Source organism: Dendrobates tinctorius, unplaced genomic scaffold, assembly GCF_039654945.1.
Source record: "Dendrobates tinctorius isolate UK_male_01 unplaced genomic scaffold, ASM3965494v1 ptg000177l, whole genome shotgun sequence".
In the NCBI taxonomy this organism is placed as follows: domain Eukaryota; kingdom Metazoa; phylum Chordata; class Amphibia; order Anura; family Dendrobatidae; genus Dendrobates; species Dendrobates tinctorius.
Window position 1 is genome coordinate 5267414 of NW_027361844.1, and position 22412 is coordinate 5289825.

The window sequence follows — 22412 nt, forward strand, 5'->3', positions numbered from 1 at the left end:
GGGATCAAATCAAACATCTGTAGAATGTGCTGAAAAACTATGAGGGCCCACTTCACATTATACAGGACCAAATGGATCTGCAGCCAAGGCCTAAGTGCCATATACCACAGGAAACCTACAGAGGTCTCGTGGAGTCTCAAGTGTCCAGAGCTCTTTTGCCAGCTCAAGGCAGGTGGTTTTAATGTTATGGCTTACATATATATATATATATATATATATAGTGGTAAAGTAAAGGGTGTTCTACTGCATGGGAGATACATTTCTCCCAGCAGATTAATGTTTGGCCGGGTTTTTCCCTAAAAACAGGACCTGCGATGATGTCATGGTCATGCGATCAGCCCATGTAATGTCTACCTCACCGGTGGGAGGGGTTATGGGCTATGTAATGGAGGTTGGTATTTGGCCCATGGTGAGTGTGTGTCTGGAAGTTACAGGAACTTGGTTGGACTTAGCCTGACTTGTATACAAGATCATCGTGCTGCAGGACTATAGCAGCAAGACTCTCAACAGCCATGGGAATGGCACCTGGCGGATGCCCGTCCCGTGCAAGGGGTGAGTCTGGGACCAGTGGTTCTCCAAGCTGGACTACATTTATGTTTTTCCTGATTTTCTGTTAACCTGCTGCTTGCAAAGTTACATTAAACCACTGAAATTAGACTTTAAGCCTGTGTGTTGCCTCGTTACTGCAGCCCTGCCATTACCTACCAGAGCGAATCCCTACAATATACTGTGTATATATATATAAATATTGTAGGGATTCATCTCGCTTAGGTGCGACGGGAGACAACCAGGAGGCACGTTCCATTAAAAGCTCATAGGGTTTATTGCTCCATAACCCATAAACCAGCACATAACATAATGAATAGCCTTTAGCTCAGGCAAAAGCAAGCATAAATGTCCATGATTTCAGGCTCAGTCCTGGAGCCTCAGCAAACACAGGAGGCTTATCCGTCTTCACATACAGCCAATATCCACAGGCCTCACCGGGTCAGCAGCCTCAGCACGTGGTCTTCAGGAAGGTAGCACACCTTCCTCCAGATATGCCTGCCGGGACCTTCCACATGGCCCAATCAGATCCATGCACTCTCTCTCATGTGACCGCACCTCAGGTACCTTATATGGTCCATAACCACACCCACAGGTGATCACATGGCTATGACCTCACTAAAGGTCCTATTACACACAGCCACACATATACTTTATTATGACACTCTTAAACACACCCCTGGGTGGATTTGTAGGTAACCAGGCCCGCCCATCTCTCTAGTTACCTGGAGACTTCTCCCTTATACATTGAAGCAACACCTCAGCAATATCATTGCTGAACAACATATAAGTCTCCATCCCAAAGCCACCCACTTTGGGATACATAATGGCCATTCCATATTCTGCCATTCATCCTTTCTGACATCCACACAGCGCCCCCTAGCGGACTCAGTGGTTACTACACCACAATATATATATATATATATATATATTCAATATACAGTTATTTTCATCAAAGGCACCAAGTCTCTCCTAGTCTAGGTAAATTAGCTATAGCTGGCACTTCTAACTGACTGCCATTGATTTCATATGACTCCATATCCAATGAATACTGTACAATTAGACAAAGTGATGCTACGACTTTCGCCTTAAAAGAGCTGGTGCGTAATTGCCATTACCAACCCTGTATCCTCCTTAGCTGCACCTCTGCTGGATTGGGGAACTGTTACAACTAGAAAATGTCTTGGTGCATCAGCAGTTTCTAGGCTTATAGGAAACAGGACCCTGCCGGCACCATGCAATCTGGCCATGATTAATGACAAATGGAAAGTTAACCTATTTATCAGATGGATGTTATTTGATTTTACATGTTCGGTAACCTCTTGAATAGATAGATGCCCGTCCTCCTGTTAAAGGGGTGTGGCATTAATGTTATGTAACGGATGCGTTAACGCATCCATACACAGCTATAGAGGAGCGCATCGCTAACGCATGTCATAATCGGCATGCGCTAGCGATGTGCCGTCATTTTGTGACGGACCCTCGGACGCGGGCTGCAGGGTCTGTCACTGCTAGCACAGATGAAGCATCTGCCCTAGCGGGAGGACATAATGCGTTATGTGAGTAGCGTTATGCAGTCCGTCAATGATATGCGTTGAACGGACTGCATTTAACGCTATGTGAACCTAGCCTAACAGACTTGAATCAATGTAGTCATCAATATACATGAGCTCGGTCTATTCCCTTCTCCGCCACTGATTGCCAGCTTTCTGCCTATTTACAGTGTTGACCGAAAACTGTCAATCTGACAGGGCTAGCAGAGCAGCAGCAAATAACATAGCGTTTTAATCAAAATTACAGCAAGAAGTCCAGTAAGTGATACATCCTGGAATCAGGGTCTCTGTCCCTAAATTATACTCCTCTCAGATGGGGCAGAAAAAACCTTGTGGCAGATTCCATTTAACCCCTTAGTGACAGCCACTGTACATGTCCAATGGCCGTGAGCTATCATTATAGGGAGCAGGCTGAGAAGTAGAGTAACTGATGCTAGCGGAGCTAGCTAAAATGCTGTTCGCGTGACATATGGGCAGTCTCTTTTCTTATTGCTCTGGCCCCTTCGTCTGCCTCCTGTGTGAATGACAGGTCGCTGATCTGTCAGTAATAATAAAATAACTTGGCACTCAACTTATGGCGTTCATGAAATGGAAAAGAATTTTATTTTTGCAGTCTGCATAACGTTTCGGCCTACATGGCCTTCATCAGTCTGCGTCGAAATATAACAGACAAGAAAAACAAAATTATAAACAACAAAATATTGACCTAATCATCATAATATTGTTCAGATATTGTATACAATGATTGGTACAGCAATATAGTGAGGAAAATGACATGAGTACAGAAGAAAATGCTGTTATTCATGTCTGAAGATAAACCAGATGGGAGGACGGAAGAAAAAATGAGGAAAAAATTGGAATAGAAAAATGAACCTACCCGACTGCTTTAAATAATTTGATAAGGAGGTAATGAGGTAAGTAACATGCCAACTCCTGATGAAATAATATGAGGTATTATAAGGTTAATGAGCTGCACGTGGATGCTCATATATATACACAATACTCAGGTATTGTAAAATCATACCTGTTGTGAGGACTATAATAGTGGGCTATCCAGCTCACTGTCCAGGTAAAATTCTGTACAATAACCAATATGTGATGAGGTATCCAGCTCTCTGTCGAGGCAAGATTCTATATAATGACCAAGAGGTACGTATATGGTAAATAATCCATAGGTGCGCAAAGAAAAGGACATTTTACCTTATATTTATGATCAGGGTGCCTGCCCATACAGATGGCCCTTGTAAGGCTAAAAAGTAGGGTAATATGTATGTTATGATTCCACCACACGGCGGGGGAAGAAGGTGCCACTGCTGTGGAACACAGACTAGACCACGGTACGAATCCTGACATTACCCCCTCCTTTATGAGGGGCCCCTGGACCCTCACACAGGGAAGGCTTCTCAGGAAAATTGATATGGAACCTCTTACATAACCTGGGAGCATGAACCTCAGAATGAGACACCCACGACCTCTCCTCAGGGCCATACCCCTTCCAGTCCACCAGGTACTGCAGGACCCCACAAACTTTCCTGGAATCCAAGATCTTTCTTACCTCAAACTCGGGGTGACCAAGTACAACAACAGGAGCAGGAGGTGTGTCAGCCGGACAAACTGGAGGTACATAAGGTTTTAGGAGAGAGACATGGAAAACCTTATGCACTCTCATAGCCTGGGGGAGATCCAATTTGACAGAAACAGAGTTGATTATCTGAGATATTTTAAAAGGACCAATGTACCGGGGAGCCAGTTTACCAGAGGGGACTTTTAGTTTCAGATTTTTAGTAGAAAGCCACACTTTCTGCCCAACTTCAAAGGAAGGACTTCTCCTTTTCATATTAGCGAAGTGGCATTGTGACTCATGAGCCTTTTTGATGCTGCTTTGGACTTGCTCCCAAACTGACCGCAGATCAGAGGAAACAATCTCTACCTCAGGATTGTCCGAGGGATCCTCAGAGAAAGAGCTGGATTTAGGGTGAAATCCCATGTTACAGAAGAAGGGAGATATCCCTGTGGAAGAGTTCACCCTATTATTTATGGCAAACTCTGCCAGGGCAATAAAAGATGCCCAGGTCTCTTGCTTATCAGCCACATAGCAACGTAAGAATTGTTCAAGGGCTTGATTGGCCCGTTCTGTCTGCCCATTGGTCTCCGGGTGAAAGGCCGATGAGAAAGCAAGGGAAACGCCAATTTTACTACAGAAAGCTCTCCAGAATTTGGAGACAAATTGGGTACCCCTATCCGACACAATATTAGAAGGAATTCCATGCAGCCGCACCACATGTTTTAGAAACAAGGGGACCAATTGCTTGGCGGATGGCAATTTGGGTAAAGGAATAAAGTGCGCCATCTTACTAAAGCGATCCACCACAACCCACAAGGTAGTCATTCCCAGGGAGGAAGGTAAATCAGTAACAAAGTCCATGGAAAGATGGGTCCATGGCTTGGAGGGAACAGGTAGAGGACATAGTTCACCCAAAGGCCGTGAGCGGTTAACCTTAGACCGGGCACAAATGTCACACGCCTTGACATAGGCAGTGGCATCCCGGCGTAAAGTCGGCCACCAAAAATTTCTGGAGATTGACTCCATAGTACCAGAGATACCAGGGTGACCTGAAAGAGGAGAGTTGTGGTGTTCATTCAGCAGTCTCAAACGCAAATGACAGGGAACGAACCATTTATTATCAGGAGAGCCGGACGGAGACAAATGTTGAAATTGCTTAACTTCAGCAAACAAATCAGAGGAATTAGCAGCCAAAAATACTTTATCAGGTAAAATGGGATGGGATGTTTGACGGTTGTTCAGGCAAGAAGCTTCTAGAAAGCGCGTCTGCTCTGGCGTTTTTGCAGCCGGGTCTGAAAGAAATCACAAAATTAAAACGTGAAAAGAACAACGCCCACCTTGCCTGTCTTGGATTAAGCCGTTTGGCCGTTTTGAGATATTCAAGATTTTTATGGTCGGTGAGGACAGTAACAGGATGTTTGGCCCCCTCCAGGAAATGTCGCCATTCCTCAAAGGCCAATTTTATAGCGAGCAGTTCCCTATTCCCAATATCATAATTTTTTTCAGCTGGGGAAAACTTCTTTGAGAAGAACGCACAGGGTTTCAAATGAGTCAAAGACGAAGTCCCCTGTGAAAGTACTGCCCCCACCCCTGCCTCCGAGGCGTCAACCTCAACAACAAAGGGTCTCTCCTGATCGGGCTGGGTAAGAACAGGAGCAGTGGCAAAGCTCTCCTTAAGAAACGTGAAGGCGTCCACTGCATCTTTACTCCAGTTTACCAAGTCGGAACCTTTCACAGTAAGATCTGTGAGAGGTTTCACCACAATGGAGAAGTTTTTTATAAACTTGCGGTAAAAATTGGCAAACCCCAGAAATCTTTGAAGAGCTTTCAAAGATGCAGGACGAGCCCAATTAAGAACCGCTTCTACCTTCTCCGGCTCCATTGTGATGGCCTGGGGTGTCAAAATATGACCCAAAAAAGATAGACTTTGGACCCCGAAAATACACTTTTCTTGCTTGGCGAAAAGTTGGTTATTGCGGAGTACCTGGAGAACATCCCTTACATGATTTAAATGTGAGTCCCAGTCAGGAGAGAACACTAAAATATCATCCAGATAGACAATTACATAGCGGCCAATAGCATGTTGGAAAATATCATTAGTGAAATTTTGAAAAATCGCCGGAGCATTGCACAGCCCAAAGGGCATAACTAGACACTCGAAGTGGCCCTCGGGGGTATTGAAGGCGGTCTTCCACTCGTCGCCAGCCTTTACACGAATGAGATTATACGCCCCCCTCAGGTCCAACTTCGAGAACCATCGAGCCCCCTGAACCTGGTTAAACAGGTCCGGAATCAACGGTAGTGGATATTGGTTACGGACAGTTATTTCATTAAGACCTCGGTAGTCTACACACGGCCTAAGTCCTCCATCCTTTTTACTGACAAAAAAGAAACCTGCGGCCAGGGGTGAGGTGGACGGACGGATATGCCCCTTTCTTAGAGCCTCTTGTACATATTCACGTAAAGCTTCTCTTTCAGGAGGTGATAAATTATATAGGCGTCCCTTAGGGAATTTACAATTGGGAACCAAATTGATAGTACAGTCATAGGGGCGATGAGGTGGCAACCGCTCAGACTCCTTCATAGAAAAGACATCTGCGAATTGGCCCAAAAGATTCTGAAGAGAAGCTTGTACGGAGACGATACCACAAACGTGTGTTAACAAGCATTTCTGTGAACAATCTGCACCCCACTTCTCCAATTCACCAGAAACCCAGTTAATGTTGGGGTTATGGAGCTGGAGCCATGGAAGCCCCAGTATGACACTAGTTGGGAGGTCATGCATAACCAAAAATGACAGCTGTTCCACATGCAGTACACCAACCTGAAATGATAGCAATGGAGTACAGAGACTAATCTCCCCCTTTGCTAGTGGGGTGTTATCAATACCAACTAATTTAGTGGGGTGAGCAAGTGGAATTAAAGAAATACCCAATGAGACAGCAAACTCATAACACATAAAATTAGCAGTAGCCCCTGAATCAATCATGGCAACTCCTTCTCCCTTAGAGGAGGTGAAAGCAATAGAAATTGGCACTAAGAGTCTCTTAGAACTTAAAGGAAATACCTGTCCACCCACAGGCCTAGGTGGTGTATTCCGAGAAGATTCCTGTGGAGTGCCAGGGCGCCGCGGGCAATCCTTTATCCAGTGCCGAGGATCTCCGCAGTAAAAACAGGTTCTAAGTGCGTGGCGTGGACGGCGAGGACTAGGATCTGTGGTAGCTTGCATGGCTCCCAATTCCATAGGTTCGGCAGCTGGCAGATTCGGAACAGCCGGAGTGACCCTAGAGAAAATGGAAACTTGCGCTGCTGCCTGCTCCGATCTCCTCGCCCTTAACCTGCGATCTATTCTGACCATTAAAGCCATCAGCTCCTCCAGAGACTGGGGCAGGGTGTAGTGTACCAATTCATCCTTTAGGGCTGGTGAAAGGCCCCGCTGAAATTCATTCCGAAGGGTGGGATCATTCCAACGGGTAGCTAAGCTCCATCTACGAAACTGGGTGCAATAAACCTCTACCTCCTGATCACCCTGGGTCAGGGAGGTAAGGTTTGCCTCGGCCAGAGCGACTTGGTCAGGCTCATCATAAATATTCCCCAAGGCTTGAAAGAAGTTGTCTACTGAATCACGGAGATTTGAATCTGGCGGCAGAGAGAAGGCCCACTCTTGGGGTCCCTCCCGTAAGCGAGAGATTATGATACGGACTCTTTGAGCTGGGGGGCCAGAAGAAATAGGTCGTAATTGAAAATATAATTTACAATTTTCTCTAAAAGAAGCAAATTGGCTTCTATCTCCGAAAAATGGCTCGGGTAAGTTAACTCTAGGCTCAGAATTAGTTGTCCCTGCAACGGCAGCTGCTTGAATCTGCTCCTGACGCTGGACCTGCGCAGCAAGATCTTGCACCAGCTGAGTAAGACCCTGCATTTGATTGACTAAAGAGGTCATAGCGTCCATAGGGACGGCCGGTGATTCTGTTATGATTCCACCACACGGCGGGGGAAGAAGGTGCCACTGAGCTCCATCCCCCACTGACCCTACCTACTTGCCGGTCCCACCCTAGCCGGTGGGCAACAACTGGGCGGCGGTCCCTACCTCGGCGTAAGTGCAGGGAGCTACAGTGAGGGTAAGCCGAGGGTGGAATGAGTGCAGGACAACCTAAGAGAGACAAGCAGCAGCAAGGAGGACTACTAGTGTGAAACTAAAGAGTGAATGAACCTGAAGGGGAAAGCCACGAAACCCCAAACTAACACAAAAAATACTAAGCTTACAGCAAAGACAAAAGCGGAAAGCTGGAGTCCCAGAGGTACTCGAAGAAAGAGAGACCGGGAAGCTGTCAGAGGTTGTACCGGACAGCGCTGTAGGGAGACAGGAATCCGTACCACAGAAGAATCACCGGCAAGGAGTGAAAGCCCTGTGGAGTGCTAAATAGGAAAAAGGCGGGACATAAGCACAGGAAACAGTGAAGCAGCCAATCACCAGAACAGAGGAAGAACGAAAAAGAACTAGTTGATCAGAAACTGTATATTAAGACTGGTTGTGTGGCACAACCTGTAAGGCAGCGAGACTTGCTGTGGAACACAGACTAGACCCCGGTACGAATCCTGACAATGTATGAGTAAATACAGAAAAAATAATGAATCCATGGAGATTAAGACGGTACTGCCAAGATACCTATTGCGTGGAATGATAAGGATTGAAGTCTGGCTTGCTGCTATAGCTGAGTTCCCTCTAAGTAAATAACTTAAGGTATGTAAGTAAAAAAGTGGCCAGTGCTTGAGTGAGTGAACGACAGGGAAACCGTTTACCTGCTCACTTGTTTTACGTGAGTGTGTCAATACAGCAGGTCCTAATGAGGCTAGAGGGGAAAGTGCCATATAGTCACCGTTCTATGGGAAATATAGAGATATACAGTATGTGCATAATAGCGCTTACCATAGGTGGTTAATAGGAGTGGGCGTAGGTCGCATCGCTGTGTGGAGCCCAAATGGAGGACGCTAAGTAAGGGAGAGGCGGGACTATGTGTCAGAAGCTCGTGGCAGGAAGTGACGGTGGCATGCGTTCCACAGTCAGGAAGCTGCTGTGCCTGCGTTCCAGATGCAGGAAGTGACCGTGTGTGTGTGCCTCAGACCGGATTATGCACAATTGTGTGCTCCTATTATCTTATGGGGGCATGAAAAGCCGTAACACATATTAAAATAGCTATCTATCTTTATGAGGTGTCCCAATTCATTTTAATAGTGTGTATATAAGAATTATACCCTATTATGGCACCAGGGTGTATGATTGTAAAGGGCCCCATGTATCATGCAGTACCACAGTATGGTATATATGAAAAAAGGGGGGAAAAAAATAAAAAAATTAAAATAAAAAACTACATTGTTAAACAAAAGGGGAAAAAAATTATACGTTGAAGGCAATGGATTATTAATACCCATGAAAGAAAAAATTGCAGTCGAGCAGGAGAGTAGTAAGAGGTCCAGATGGACGGAAGCGTGAGGAAAGCCAGGAGCAGTCAGTATAAACGACTCTGTAATAAAAAGAAAGCAGTGTTATTATTTCATTCTAAAGCATTACAAGGATATGGATAAGTACAGTCTTTACCACTTGCATAATAATTAAAAAAAATGAAGAAAGTAATCAAAGAACAACTGGGACGAATATAACAGATTCATTTTTCTACATAATGGACAATAAGTCATAGTCCCTGTTTAGACCTTTGGGGGTTAACGTCTGTAACTCATGAATCCAGTAGGACTCACGTCTCTTTAGGATCTTAATTCGGTCACCTCCACGTCTGGGGGCTGGGACATGTTCTATGACTTGGAACTTTAATTGCGAAACGTTGTGTCCTAACTCATGGAAATGATGAGGTAATGGAAGAAGTAGGTTTTTACACTTAATTGTGGACTTAGGTTTACTTATCCTGTCCTTGATAGCCTGAGTAGTTTCGCCTACATAGAGGAGGCCGCAGAGGTATTTAATTAGATAGATTGCATAACTGGTATCGCAGGTAGCAAAATCTTTAATGGGATATCTTTTACCCGAGTTTGGATGGAAAAATGAATTACCCTTCTGGACGTTGTTGCATTGATGGCTCTGGAGACAGGGGTAAGTGCCTGTTTTTGGAGTTTGGAGGATTCTCTGTGTAGAGGTCTTTTTGATGGGACCCACATCAGCCCTAATAAGTGAGTCCCGTATATTATTAGGTCGTTTGCAACATGGTAAAAATGGATTATTTGACTCCAGAATTTCCGGGTGGGCTGAAGACAATAAATTCCAATATTTTCTTATGGTTTTATGTAAGATGTTCACATAAGGGTGGTAAGTGTGAACAAAAGGTATTCGCTCCTTCAGCTGTGATCGTTGTTTCGTCTGTGTGTTCATAGCGTCAGTTAAAATACTGTTTGGATAGCCACGTTCAAGAAATTTAGATTGCATCTGTTGAGTCCTTAATTCACGTTTCTCCTGAACAGAAACTATTCTGTGCACTCTTTAAACTGTGACTTAGGAATCACTTTCTTAATAGCGGGGGGGGGGGGGGGGTGTAGGCTGGCAAAGTGCAGGAGGCTATTATGATCTGTAACCTTAGTGTAGAGGTCAGTACTGAGTATGCCTCTGTCTTCTTTTATGACCATCGTGTCCAAGAAACTGACACATTTCTCATCATTAGTCATGGTGAAGGAGAGGCCTTTCCAGGCTGTGTTAAGGGTATCAAAGAAAGTAGTTAGTTAGAGTCTCAAAGGGGCCTGTCTAAATACAGAACACATCATCAATGTATTGGTTCCATATACGACAATGTGTCTGGAACAGTGGATCAGTATAGACAACTTCCTCCTCAAAATTGGCCATATAGCTGTTGGCGTAAGGAGGCGCCATATTGGATCCCATGGCTGTACCCCTGGTTTGAAGGTAAAAATTCTCCTCAAACATAAAATAGTTCCTTGTCAAAACAATTTCAAGTAGTTGTAAAATGAGGTCTACAATTTCAACATGTGTGTTGGCCCGGGTAAGCAAATTATGTACGCAACGTATACCCCTATCATGTGGGATAGAGGTATAAAGGTCCTTAACATTGAAAGAGATCAGTACAGCCCCTTCAGGCAGGGAACCCAACTCTCCAATTTTTTTGAGAACGTCACCTGTGTCCAAAAGGAAAGATGGAGTATCCTTAATTAAAGGTGTGAGAAGTTTTTCAATAAGGATCAATAATGGGGACAAAATGGAGTCGGTGGACGCCACTATGGGGCGCCCTCGGGGATTCTCTAGATTTTTATGTACCTTCCGTAAAGTGTAAGAAACTGGAGTAATGGGGTTAGAATTCGTTAGGAATTCAACAGTCTTGTTGTCAATTACTTTACGGTGGCGAAAGCCGGTTAGGATATTTTGTATGAGGTCCCTGGTAGTGGGTAGGGGGTCCCTCTCTAGTTTAGTGTAGACCGTTACATCATTGAGTTGGCGGTAAATCTCTTTCATATAATTGGATCTATCCATCACTACTATGGCTCCGCCTTTATCGGCGGGTTTGATTATTATACTCTTGTCAGATTGTATTGATTTTAGTGCTTGAAAGTCAGAAGAATCTAAGTTAGAAGGACAATTGAGTTTATGACCATTGATATCCTGTCTCAATTTATTAAATGATGTATTGACGAAGTCAATAAAAGTTTCCAATGCATGAGACCCACGTGTGGCAATGAAAGAGCTCTTAGTACGAAGACCAAGATTGGCTGAAGATAAAAGACATTGATCTGTATGAGGGGATGGATGCAACGGTCCTATAGTACTATTCTTTGAAAAATAGACTTTGAGTCTGAGGGAACGATAGAACCGTTGCAACTCCATGTCCGTCTTAAACGTATCCAAATTATATGAAGGACAGAAAGATAGACCTTTTTGTAACAAGCACTGTTCGGCTATACTTAACACCCTAGATGAAATATTTATCACGAGTGGGCTTCTACCTGAGACCGAGTGACTCTGTTCAGGTCGGGATCTCTTCTTTCCTCTCCCCCTGCTTATCCTCTTCCACGTTGTCTTCTTCTCCTCTGTCCTAAAAAACGACTCTGGCTGGCGTAGTGGTCCCATTGCTCGGTCTCAGAGCCCGAAGTTGAATTTTCCATTGAGGACCTAAAATCCAACCTGTTACGAAAAGGACGGGGGTTAGACTCAAATTGCCACCTGTATACCCGGCCCTGTTCGTAGTCGTCGGCGTCCCTCTGGAATTTAACTCTCCGTGTCCCGCCGGTTCATTTTTCTATTTTTTCTATTTTTCTATTCAAATTTTTTCCTCATTTTTTCTTCCGTCCTCCCATCTGGTTTATCTTCAGACATGAATAACAGCATTTTCTTCTGTACTCATGTCATTTTCCTCACTATATTGCTGTACCAATCATTGTATACAATATCTGAACAATATTATGATGACTAGGTCAATATTTTGTTGTTTATAATTTTGTTTTTCTTGCCTGTTATATTTCGACGCAGGCTAATGAAGGCCATGTAGGCCGAAACGTTTTGCAGACTGCAAAAATAAAATTATTTTCCAATTCATGAACGCCATAAGTTGAGTGCAAAGTTCTTTTATTATTACTCTTTGGTTTGGGTAACCTACTTGTGCACCCTGCAATAGTGCCACGCTATATTTCACACGCTGATCCGTCAGTGACCTGCCTCCTATCAGTGAATTGCGCAGTACTTTTGTATCCAAAAAACATTAGGACTCCCACAAAATAGCGGCGGTGCATGCGTGGTTGCATCTAAAAGTCTATACTAATTCTCCTGTGCAGCCCACCATGCCCAGAGAACCAACGCAATGTTTACGGTCTCTTCTTCTGCGTGGTCTTATCTTCTGCGTTCTCCCACTCTGGGCATGATGGGCGGCGCAGATTGAAATTGGACTTTTAGATGCGACCGCACATTTTTTGAGAGACCTATTGTTTTTTGGAGGCAAAATAAAGTACTGCGCAGGCGCTATATTTAAAATAGGAGGCAGGTCACTGACACAACAGCGTCCTGTCATTCAGACAGGAGGCAGGCGGAGGGGCCAGTACAGCAGGAAGAGAGACTGACCCATAGCGCTGATGCACAAAGACATGATTGCAGCAAAACTATTAACACAAGAACTGCAAAACAGATTTCTTCACTACATGTAACATTTCAATCAGTATTACAGAACTAATATGACCCTCTCTGTAGTTTCCATAGCAAAATCCTGCTGACAGGTTCTCTTTAAAGGGTATCAAAGATGGCCATCATCCGTATGTGCTTGATAGGATACCAGTAATTTTACAATACATCAGAATACTCTTGTACAGACGAGCGCAGGTTCAAAACACATTTGAAAATATTTTTATAAAACATATATAAAAGTTTACATCCGACCCCTTTTCTCCATACGTACATAGTAAAAAAAACACATATTTGGTATTGCTATAAAATGTCCCAAACTAATAAAATATAAAAATATTTATCCCTATGGTGAATCCCAAAACTCAAAAAAGTAGCACCAAAAATCTCTAAAAATACAATAAAAAGTCTGACACATGGTAAGGTTTTTAATATTAGACAGTGTATTAGACATTTTTTTGAGTTGTGGGCAGCACGGTGGCTCAGTGGTCCTGGGTTCGAATCCCACCAAGGACAACATCTGCAAGGAGTTTGTATGTTCTCCCCGTGTTTGCGTGGGTTTCCTCCGGGTACTCCGGTTTCCTCCCACACTTTAAAGACATACTGATAGGGAATTTAGATTGTGAGCCTCATCGGGGACAGTGATGATAATGTGTGCAAACTGTGAAGCGCTGCGGAATATGTTAGCGCTATATAAAAATAAAGATTATTATTATTATTATTATAGTGTAGGACCGTCCTAATCAGGGTCACCTTGTCGACGGTGGGATTGCTTTGATCAAAAAAAGTATTACTAAGGCTAGTTTCACACTTGCTTTTTTTTGCAGCGCGTTTTTCCCGCAAAAAAACGCATTAAAAAAACGCATACAAATGCATACAAACGCTGCGTTTTTTTCAAGCATTTTTATGCGCATGCAGGAAAAAAACGCAGCGTTTTTGCGCGTTTGTATGCGTTTTTAGTGCGTTTTTACCGCGTTTGCGTTTTTTTCCAACATTTTTAGGTGGCCCCTCACACTACCCAAACCATGACTTTACTAACCCTAACCCTGACCCTAACCCTAACCCTGACCCTAACCCTTAACAAAACCATACTTAACCCTAATCCTGACCCTAACCCTGACCCTAATCCTTAACAAAACCATACTTAACCCTGACCCTAACCCTAACCCTGACCCTAACCCTAACCCTGACCCTAACCCTTAACAAAACCATACTTAACCCTAATCCTGACCCTAACCCTGACCCTAATCCTTAACAAAACCATACTTAACCCTAACCCTAACCCTGACCCTAACCCTAACCCTTAACAAAACCATACTTAACCCTAATCCTGACCCTAACCCTGACCCTAACCCTTAACCAAACCATACTTAACCCTAACCCTGACCCTAACCCTAACCCTGACCCTAACCCTTAACAAAACCATACTTAACCCTAATCCTGACCCTAACCCTGACCCTAATCCTTAACAAAACCATACTTAACCCTAACCCTGACCCTAACCCTAACCCTGACCCTAACCCTAACCCTGACCCTAACCCTTAACAAAACCATACTTAACCCTAATCCTGACCCTAACCCTGACCCTAATCCTTAACAAAACCATACTTAACCCTAACCCTGACCCTAACCCTAACCCTAACCCTGACCCTAACCCTTAACAAAACCATACTTAACCCTAATCCTGACCCTAACCCTGACCCTAACCCTTAACCAAGCCATACTTAACCCTGACCCAAACCCCAACCCTAACCCTGACCCTAACCCTAACCCTAAACCCCCTTAACTAACCCTAACTCTAACCCAAACCCCTAAATTCCATGGTTAAAAAAAAAAAACGCATATGCAAAAAAACGCATACATGAGCATGCCAGTGCGCACATATGCGCATCCATAGGCTATAATGGCCATTTTTAGCGCAAAACGTGCGCATATGTGCGCATGCGCTTTTTTGCAGGGCCAAAAAATGCAACATGCTGCGTCTGGAAAATACCAACGCACACCCCAAAAAAACGCAGCGCATGAAAATCGCATACATGCGCTTACCAGCGCGCAGGTATGCGCACCCATGTTAAATATAGGGGAAAAAACGCATGCGCAGGTATGCGTTTTTTTCCAGCGCTAAAAAACGCAAATGTGAAACCAGCCTAAGAACCCTGTGTTATTTAGAAGCACTTCTGCTTTTTACTTATTTAGTTACTGCAAGGTTTTTGCTCATTTTATTTTTTTTGTATGTTTTATATGCTTTATTTGGCAATGTTGACAGAAAAATGAAAACGTTATGGCTGTTGAAAGAACGGTCGGAAAAGAGAAAGGTGGACAAACGAAAAAATGCCCGATCTTTAAAGAGGACCTTTCACCAAATTTTTCATGTTAAACCGAAGACACAATGTAATAGATATTGGTTGAAGAACCAACAAAATTAATGTTTTGTGTTTTTTTTTTTTCATTTTGCCTCATTGTTGCAGAGATATTAACAAAAAAATTATTTGAGATCTAATAAGTTAACTTTTGTTAAGTCCAAGTGAGTGTTATTTGTTTTTACTGTGGGCGAGTATTTGTCTTTTTATGAGTTGCCCAATCATAAGTAGGCAGCAACACACTGGTGAAAGAAACTGCCCCCCCACCATATCTTAGGGTTCTCAATGTGTAAGGTTTATGACACAGCTTCTGATCTCTTGGTCTAACTTCCTCCAGGATTAGAAAGTACAGCTGAGTTTATCTGTGTCGCATTTCAAACCCTTCTATTAGGTCTCCTCCTTCCATAGCACTATCAACTCTGCTGTATTGCCCTTACCCCACACCGTTTGTCTGAAGATAAGTCAAATTTATGTCTGCTGTGCTCACAGCATCTTGTAATTCTTCTGAACTTAGAGCAGAGCTGGGTGTCATTACATCTCACACACTTATTGTGCTCTCACTGCAGAGTAATTGTAAGTTGTCTTTAGCACAACATAAGTGTGACTTATGCCAGGCAGTCAGAGTGGGAGGAGGCGAGTTACAGCAGAGTGCTATGAGAAGAGTAGAGCTGATACAAGGGTTTGTAGTGTGACAAAGCTAAAGTCAGCTGTGCTGCTCCCCTTCCACATAAACCTTAATTTAATAAGTGTTGGGGGATTTAAGTCATCTTTGCTTAAAACACTTTCTAATCATGCAGGAGGTTAGACCAGGAGACTAGAGCTGTAGCCTTACATCTCACACACAAAGGATCCTAAGCTATGGTGGGGGCGAGTTCTTTTTTTTCTGTTACCACCTCCTTATGATTCGTCAACTTATGCACAGTTAAGAAGTACACCCCCCAGTGAAAATTATCTGATAACACCCATTTGGACTTAACAAAGTTAACTCATTAGGTGCCAAATACTTTGATTGCTAATATCTCTGCAAAAAGTTTTATAGCACTCTGCAGCAAATTTTACATTGTGCGTCCAATTCAACTTGAAACATTTAATGAAAAGTCTTCTTTAAGGGGTTGGAGAGCATGTGTCACAAATCTGATATCATGCATAGAGCTATACCACTGCGCATATGGCGCTGTAGATCATTTTTCTGCTACCAGAGAAAAGTTAAGACATCCCATAAAGTACATGAGCCTCTTATCTCTCACAACCTACAAAGCCCATGAAGCTTCTTCTGTTATTATCAGTAAGAGTCTGAAATAAATAGAAATGGTGGTCTATTTTTGTGTAAAAGAGCTCTTCTCCCCCAGAAGCACTGACATTAATAGCTGTCTACAAATATCTAAAGGGCTGTCACATTGTAGAAGGATCAACTTTATTTTCATTTGCACAAGGAAAGACTAGAAGCAATGGGATGAAACTGAATGGGAGGAGACACAGATTAGATATTAGAAAAAACTTTTTGACAATTAGAGTGATCAATTAGTGGAACAGGCTGCCACGAGAAGTGGTGAGTTCACCTTCAATGGAAGTCTTCAAACAGAGGCTGGACAGACATCTGACTGGGATGATTTAGCGAATCTTGCTTTGAGCAGGGGGTTGGACCAGATGGCCCAGGAGGTCCCTACCAACTCTACGATTCTATGATTCTATGCTAAGTGTGTACAGCGTCATACAATGGGACTCTCTGTGCTTTAGGGTAAGCCTATATTTTTAGGTATCTCTATATATAAAATTGAATGTGTGTGTGTGTGTGTGTGTCACCAACCGATCACGAAGCATCTTTCATTTCACCAGAGCTGTTTAAAAGAAGCTGAGCTGTGATTGGTTGCTATGAGCAACAGTTTTCTTTGCAACCAATCACTAAGCATCTTTCATTTCATCAGAGATGTTTTAAAGAAGCTGAGCTGTGATTTGTTGCTGTGAGTAACAGTTTTCCCAACTCGACAACACCTCAACAGACACTGACCGAGTGAGAGAAAGCTAGCATCCCTGGGAACATAAGCTCCTAGCCATTGTCTGCCCCCCAGAAAGGAGCAGAGAGCACATGACAAATGAATCCCCCCCCCTTCCTGCCCATATACCCATCACACATCCTCCATCCCATAGGCACATCTTCCCTCTTAAAGGGATCTCCGGTATGGAAGTTAGGGCAAATCCCTCAGCGTTCTGATACTGACCCCAGGCCTCTCTTAAAGGGATCATTAGTATGGAAGTTAGGGCAAATCCATCCAGCGCTTTGGTTTTGACCCCAGGCCTCTCTTAAAGGGATCCCCGGTATGGAATTAGGACCGTTCCACTCAGCGCTATGGTTCTGACCCCAGAGTCTCTAAGGGTTCATTGGTATGGAAGTTAGGGCAATTCCACTAAGCGCTCTGGTTCTGACCTCAGGCCTCTCTTAAAGGGATCCCCGGTATGAAAGTTAGGACCGTTCCACTCAGCTCTGTGGTTCTGACCCCCCAGCGTCTCTTAAAGGGATCATTATTATTTAAGTTAGGGAAATTCCACTAAGCACTCTGGTTCTGACCCCAGGCTCCTCTTAAAGGGATCCCCGGTACAGAAGTGAGGGCAAATCCACTCGGCACTTTGGTACTGACCCCAGGCCTCTCTTAAAGGGATCTCCGGTATGGAAGTTAGGGCAAATCCCTCAGCACTCTAATTCTGACCCCAGGCCTCTCTTAAACGGATCATTGGTATGGAAGTCAGGGCAAATCCATCCAGCGCTTTGGTTTTGACCCCAGGCCTCTCTTAAAGGGATCCCCGGTATGGACGTTAGGACCGTTCCACTCAGCGCTGTGGTTCTGACTCCAGGCTCCTCTTAAAGGGATCCCCGGTATGGAAGTGAGGGTAAATCCACTCTGCGCTCTGATTCTGACCCCACGCCCCTCTTAAAGAGATCCCCGGTATGGAAGTGAGGGCAAATCCACTCTGCGCTTTGGTACTGACCCCAGGCCTCTCTTAACAGGATCTCCGGTATGGAAGTTAGGGTAAATCCCTCAGCACTCTGATTCTCACCACCCCAGGCTTCTATTAAAGGTATCATTGGTATGGAAGTCAGGGCAAATCCACTCAGAGCTCTGGTCCTGATGCCAGGCCTCTCTTAAAGGGATCCCCGGTATGGAAGTTAGGGCCATTCCACTCAGTGCTCTGGTTCTAACCCCAGGCTGACGGGATGATGTGGGATATTAGGGGTAGTAGTCCGGTGGCTCTGTCTGATGGGAAGATGTGGAATATTAGGGGGAGTAGTCCGGTGGCTCTGACGGGATGATGTGGGATATTTGGGGTAGTAGTCCAGTGGCTCTTGCTGACGGGATCATGTGGGATATTAGGGGTAGTAGTCCGGTGGCTTTGGCTGACGGGATGATGTGGAATATTGGGGGGAGTTGTCCAGTGGCTCTGGCTGATGGGATGATGTGGGATATTAGGGGTAGTACTCCGGCGGCTGTGACGGGGATGGGATGATGTGGGATATTAGGGGGAGTAGTCCGGTGGCTCTGGCTGATGGGATGATGTGGGATATTAGGGGTAGTAGTCCGGTGGCTCTGGCTGATGGGATGATGTGGGATATTAGGGGTAGTAATCCGGCGGCTGTGATGGGATGATGTGGAATATTAGCGGTAGTTGTCCGGTGGCTCTGGCTGACGGGATGATGTGGGATATTAGTTGTAGTAGTCCGGCGGTTGTGATGGGATGATGTGGGATATTAGTGGTAGTTGTCCGGTGGCTCTGGCTGATGGGATGATGTGGGATATTAGTGGTAGTTGTCCGGTGGCTCTGGCTGACGGGATGATGTGGGATATTAGTGGTAGTTGTCCGGTGGCTCTGGCTGACGGGACGATGTGGGATATTAGGGGGAGTAGTCCGGTAGCTCTGGCTGATGGGATGATGTGGGATATTAGTGGTAGTTTTCCGGTGGCGCTTGCTGACGGGATGATGTGGGATATTATAGTGAATGTGGCTATGCGTAGTGGGCGGGGCTCTACACTCAGCTTTATATAGATATAATCATTATAATTTGTTATAACTAACCATAGGTAGTTACTATGCCCGGGCAACGCTGGGCTCTTCAGCTAGAAATACATAAAACTAAAATCACTATATAATATATCTATTTGTCCACAGATTTGTGTTGACTCGTAATACTTTATATTTAAGATCCGGGAGTTCATATCCTTGTATATGTCATTCTCTTTCTTTCTCTACCAGGTAGATATACGGTAATGCACATTTGAGAAAGCTTATTGTGGCTGCCGATCACATTGCATTACAACCAGGAGCTGTTTAATTTTTTATTTATTTGCTTGTGACCACAATCTGCTACTTGATGAGGTTCTTACTTATTCATGAAGTTTGCTTAGTGACATCAGAAAAGCTGACTGCAGTGTTCAGTGGTCTGGTGGAAGCAGAAAGCGATGCCCTGGGGAGGAAGATATAATTCTCTCTCTGATTCCTTGCAGATCTTCCATGTACAGCAGCGGGCAGCTATGGGCAGGAGAGGACCGATCTATGGTCAGCCGCATGCAGAAGAAGTTTTGGGAAACTAAGCAGGTGTTAATCAAGGTTACGGGAAAGAAAGAGGATGAACATGTGGTTGCATCAGATGCTGAGCTGGATGCCAAACTTGAGGTAGAGAGATACAAGTATACACTATATACAAAATCTGACATTAGGACCACATTGGTTACAGGATTCACCCAACATGAATATTACAGCAAAATAATTGAATTATTGCTACAACTGTAATGCACCGTTATGTGTAAACCTGAGCTGGTACCGTATCCAGACGTGCTTAGAGATCTTGCCCACTGGCTTATTCAGTTTCCTTTTTAGGACCTACATAGAGGGTGAGCTCTATTCTATTAAAATAGCCTCTTAGAACCTTTTTGTATTGAAGTTATGCCTGGAGATCTCACATCCTGCACTCTTCTAGGTGTCCAAATCCATCTGAATAAATTATATTAGCAGCATGACAATTCCAGGCTCCTCTAACAGAAATGTTTGCTTTTGGCTGGATAATTCTTACAACTCTCCAATACAGGAAATGATGCATAATGTAGTCTAAGATAATCACAAAATTTCACCCTAGAACAGCAATCAGTGTACATTTCCAAATTTATCTTAATTAAAAAACTTTTAAAGGAAGGTTAAACATATAAAAATGCAACTAAGGCTCTGTTCACTCTACAAAGTGCCGTGCTGTCTCCATTGTGCCTCACTAAAAAGGACAGTGATGGAAGGGAGATTATTATTATTTCTTTTTAGAGCACCTTTGATTCCATGGTGCTGTACATAAGGGGTTACATACAAAATATAAATTACAGTGATAAAGCTAACAATGACAGACTGGACAGAAAAAGGAAAGGGTCTTGCCCTTGTGGACTTACAATCTACAGGATAATGGGGAAGGAGACAGTATGTTAAGGGGTATTGGGCAGCTCCAGTGGTGGTGAGGTGGGTCATTCTAGGCTGTAAGCTTTCTTGAAGAGAAGCGTTTTCAAGTTCTATCTGAAAGTTCCAAATGTGGTGGATAATCGGACGTTTTGGGGCACAGAATTGCAAAGATTTGGGGATACTCTGGAGAACTTTTTGAGGCGATTGGGTGTGGAAAGGTGAATTAGTCAGGCAACAGAGTTAAGGACAGACTTGAGAGGTGCAAGATTGTTAGCAGGTAGGCTACAGAGGAGTTTATTGCAGTAATCGAGGCAGGAGATGATGAGAGCAAGCACTAATATTTTAGTAGACTCATGGTTGAGGAAAGGACAGATTCTGGAAATATTTTTGATTAAGAGGTGGTAAAAACTTGTATGTGTGGTGTGACAGTCACTAGCAAAGTACTGGAGGGGAGGTATGTTTCACTAAGGGTGTTACCTTCAGTGATAGCAACCTAGCAAATACTCCAGCACACTAAGTGCTGAAAGAGGTTAATCAGCCATGTTTAGTGCTACGGTGATTGAACACCTGTAGAGTGGGAGGAGTTCAGAGGATAAATACCCAGCCTTCTCGAGCATTCAGGGTGGAGGTGGGCCAGGAGGTGCTAAGATCTGGAGCTGGTTTCATGTTAAGGGAAGTTGAACCATTTGTTTGTTCCTGAAGCAGGCAGATTCTCGTAGCAGCAAGGACTGTCCTATACGTTATATGTTATGTTTTTCTTTTCCTGTTAGGCCAGGAAGGCCTAGTTTGTTTTGCTAACATTGCACTGGTTTATGCAGTCCTTTTTTACTAAACAAGTGGAAGATTTAAAGAAACAGTGTTCCTGTGTCTACCTCTACCGGTATGTGCAGCCAAATGAGTCGATCTACCAAGGGGTTTGAACAATAGGCCAGAATCGAGGGTTACTTTGAAGTCGTGGGCTTCTGGTATAGGGTAAAGCTTGATATTATTTATTGTGATAGAAAGATCTTGCAGGAGAGTTAGGTGAAATGGAGGAAAGATGAGTTCACTTTTGTCCACATTGAGAATTAGGATGAGAATAAGGAGGCTGTGGCTGATAGATACTCTGGGATTCTGGACAGCAAAGATGTACATTTCAAATCAATCAAATTTATTATTATCGCCAAGTACATATTACATATATACAAGGAATTCTTTGTGGCAAAGAGGCAACATAATATATAACAACAGATACAACAAGTAACATCTAACAAGACAGATACAGTATATAGTCTACACATGACGATTTAATTGTTGAACAGAGAGTGGATAGAAGCTGTTCATATGGCGGTTGGTGCTGCATTTGGGGACTCTGAAGCGACGTCCTGAAGGGAGTAGTTGGAATGAGGAGTGTCCCGGGTGAGAGGGATCGGATGAAATTTTCAATGCGTGGGATCGAATACTCTTATCATAAAGATCCTGGATTTTAGGCAGGGGGGAACCTATAATTCTCTCTGCTGTTCTGAAAGTCCTTTGTAAGCGGAGTTTGTCATGCGCAGTGGCTCCCCCATACCAGACTATCAGAGAGGAACAAATCACAGATCTGATGACAGCATTAAAGAATAAGATCAGCAGATTCTTAGACAAACCATATCTTTTCAGCTGATGCAGGAAGAACATCCTCTGTTGTGCTTTTCTTATAACAGCATCCACGTTTTTCCCCCATTTAAGATCATGAGAGATGATAACACCAAGGAATTTGGTCTCTGTGACCCTAAGAACCACTTCGTCATGGATGTAGATTGGAAGTATCTCATGTTGATCTTTCCTAAAATCCACAACCATCTCAGCAGTTT

The 22412-nt window shown here is 43.8% G+C and overlaps 1 protein-coding gene across 3 annotated transcripts in view; it reads left to right on the plus strand.

The window, feature by feature from the left end:
- Window positions 1-22412, plus strand: part of ICA1L (islet cell autoantigen 1 like) — a 91366-nt gene that overhangs the window by 13401 nt on the left and 55553 nt on the right. For all 3 annotated transcript variants that reach the window (XM_073551505.1, XM_073551507.1, XM_073551506.1), the window contains one exon: window positions 19644-19812. In XM_073551505.1, the coding sequence (XP_073407606.1) occupies window positions 19651-19812 (162 nt within the window). In that variant the 5' untranslated portion in view covers window positions 19644-19650. The remainder of the gene's footprint in view (window positions 1-19643; window positions 19813-22412) is intronic.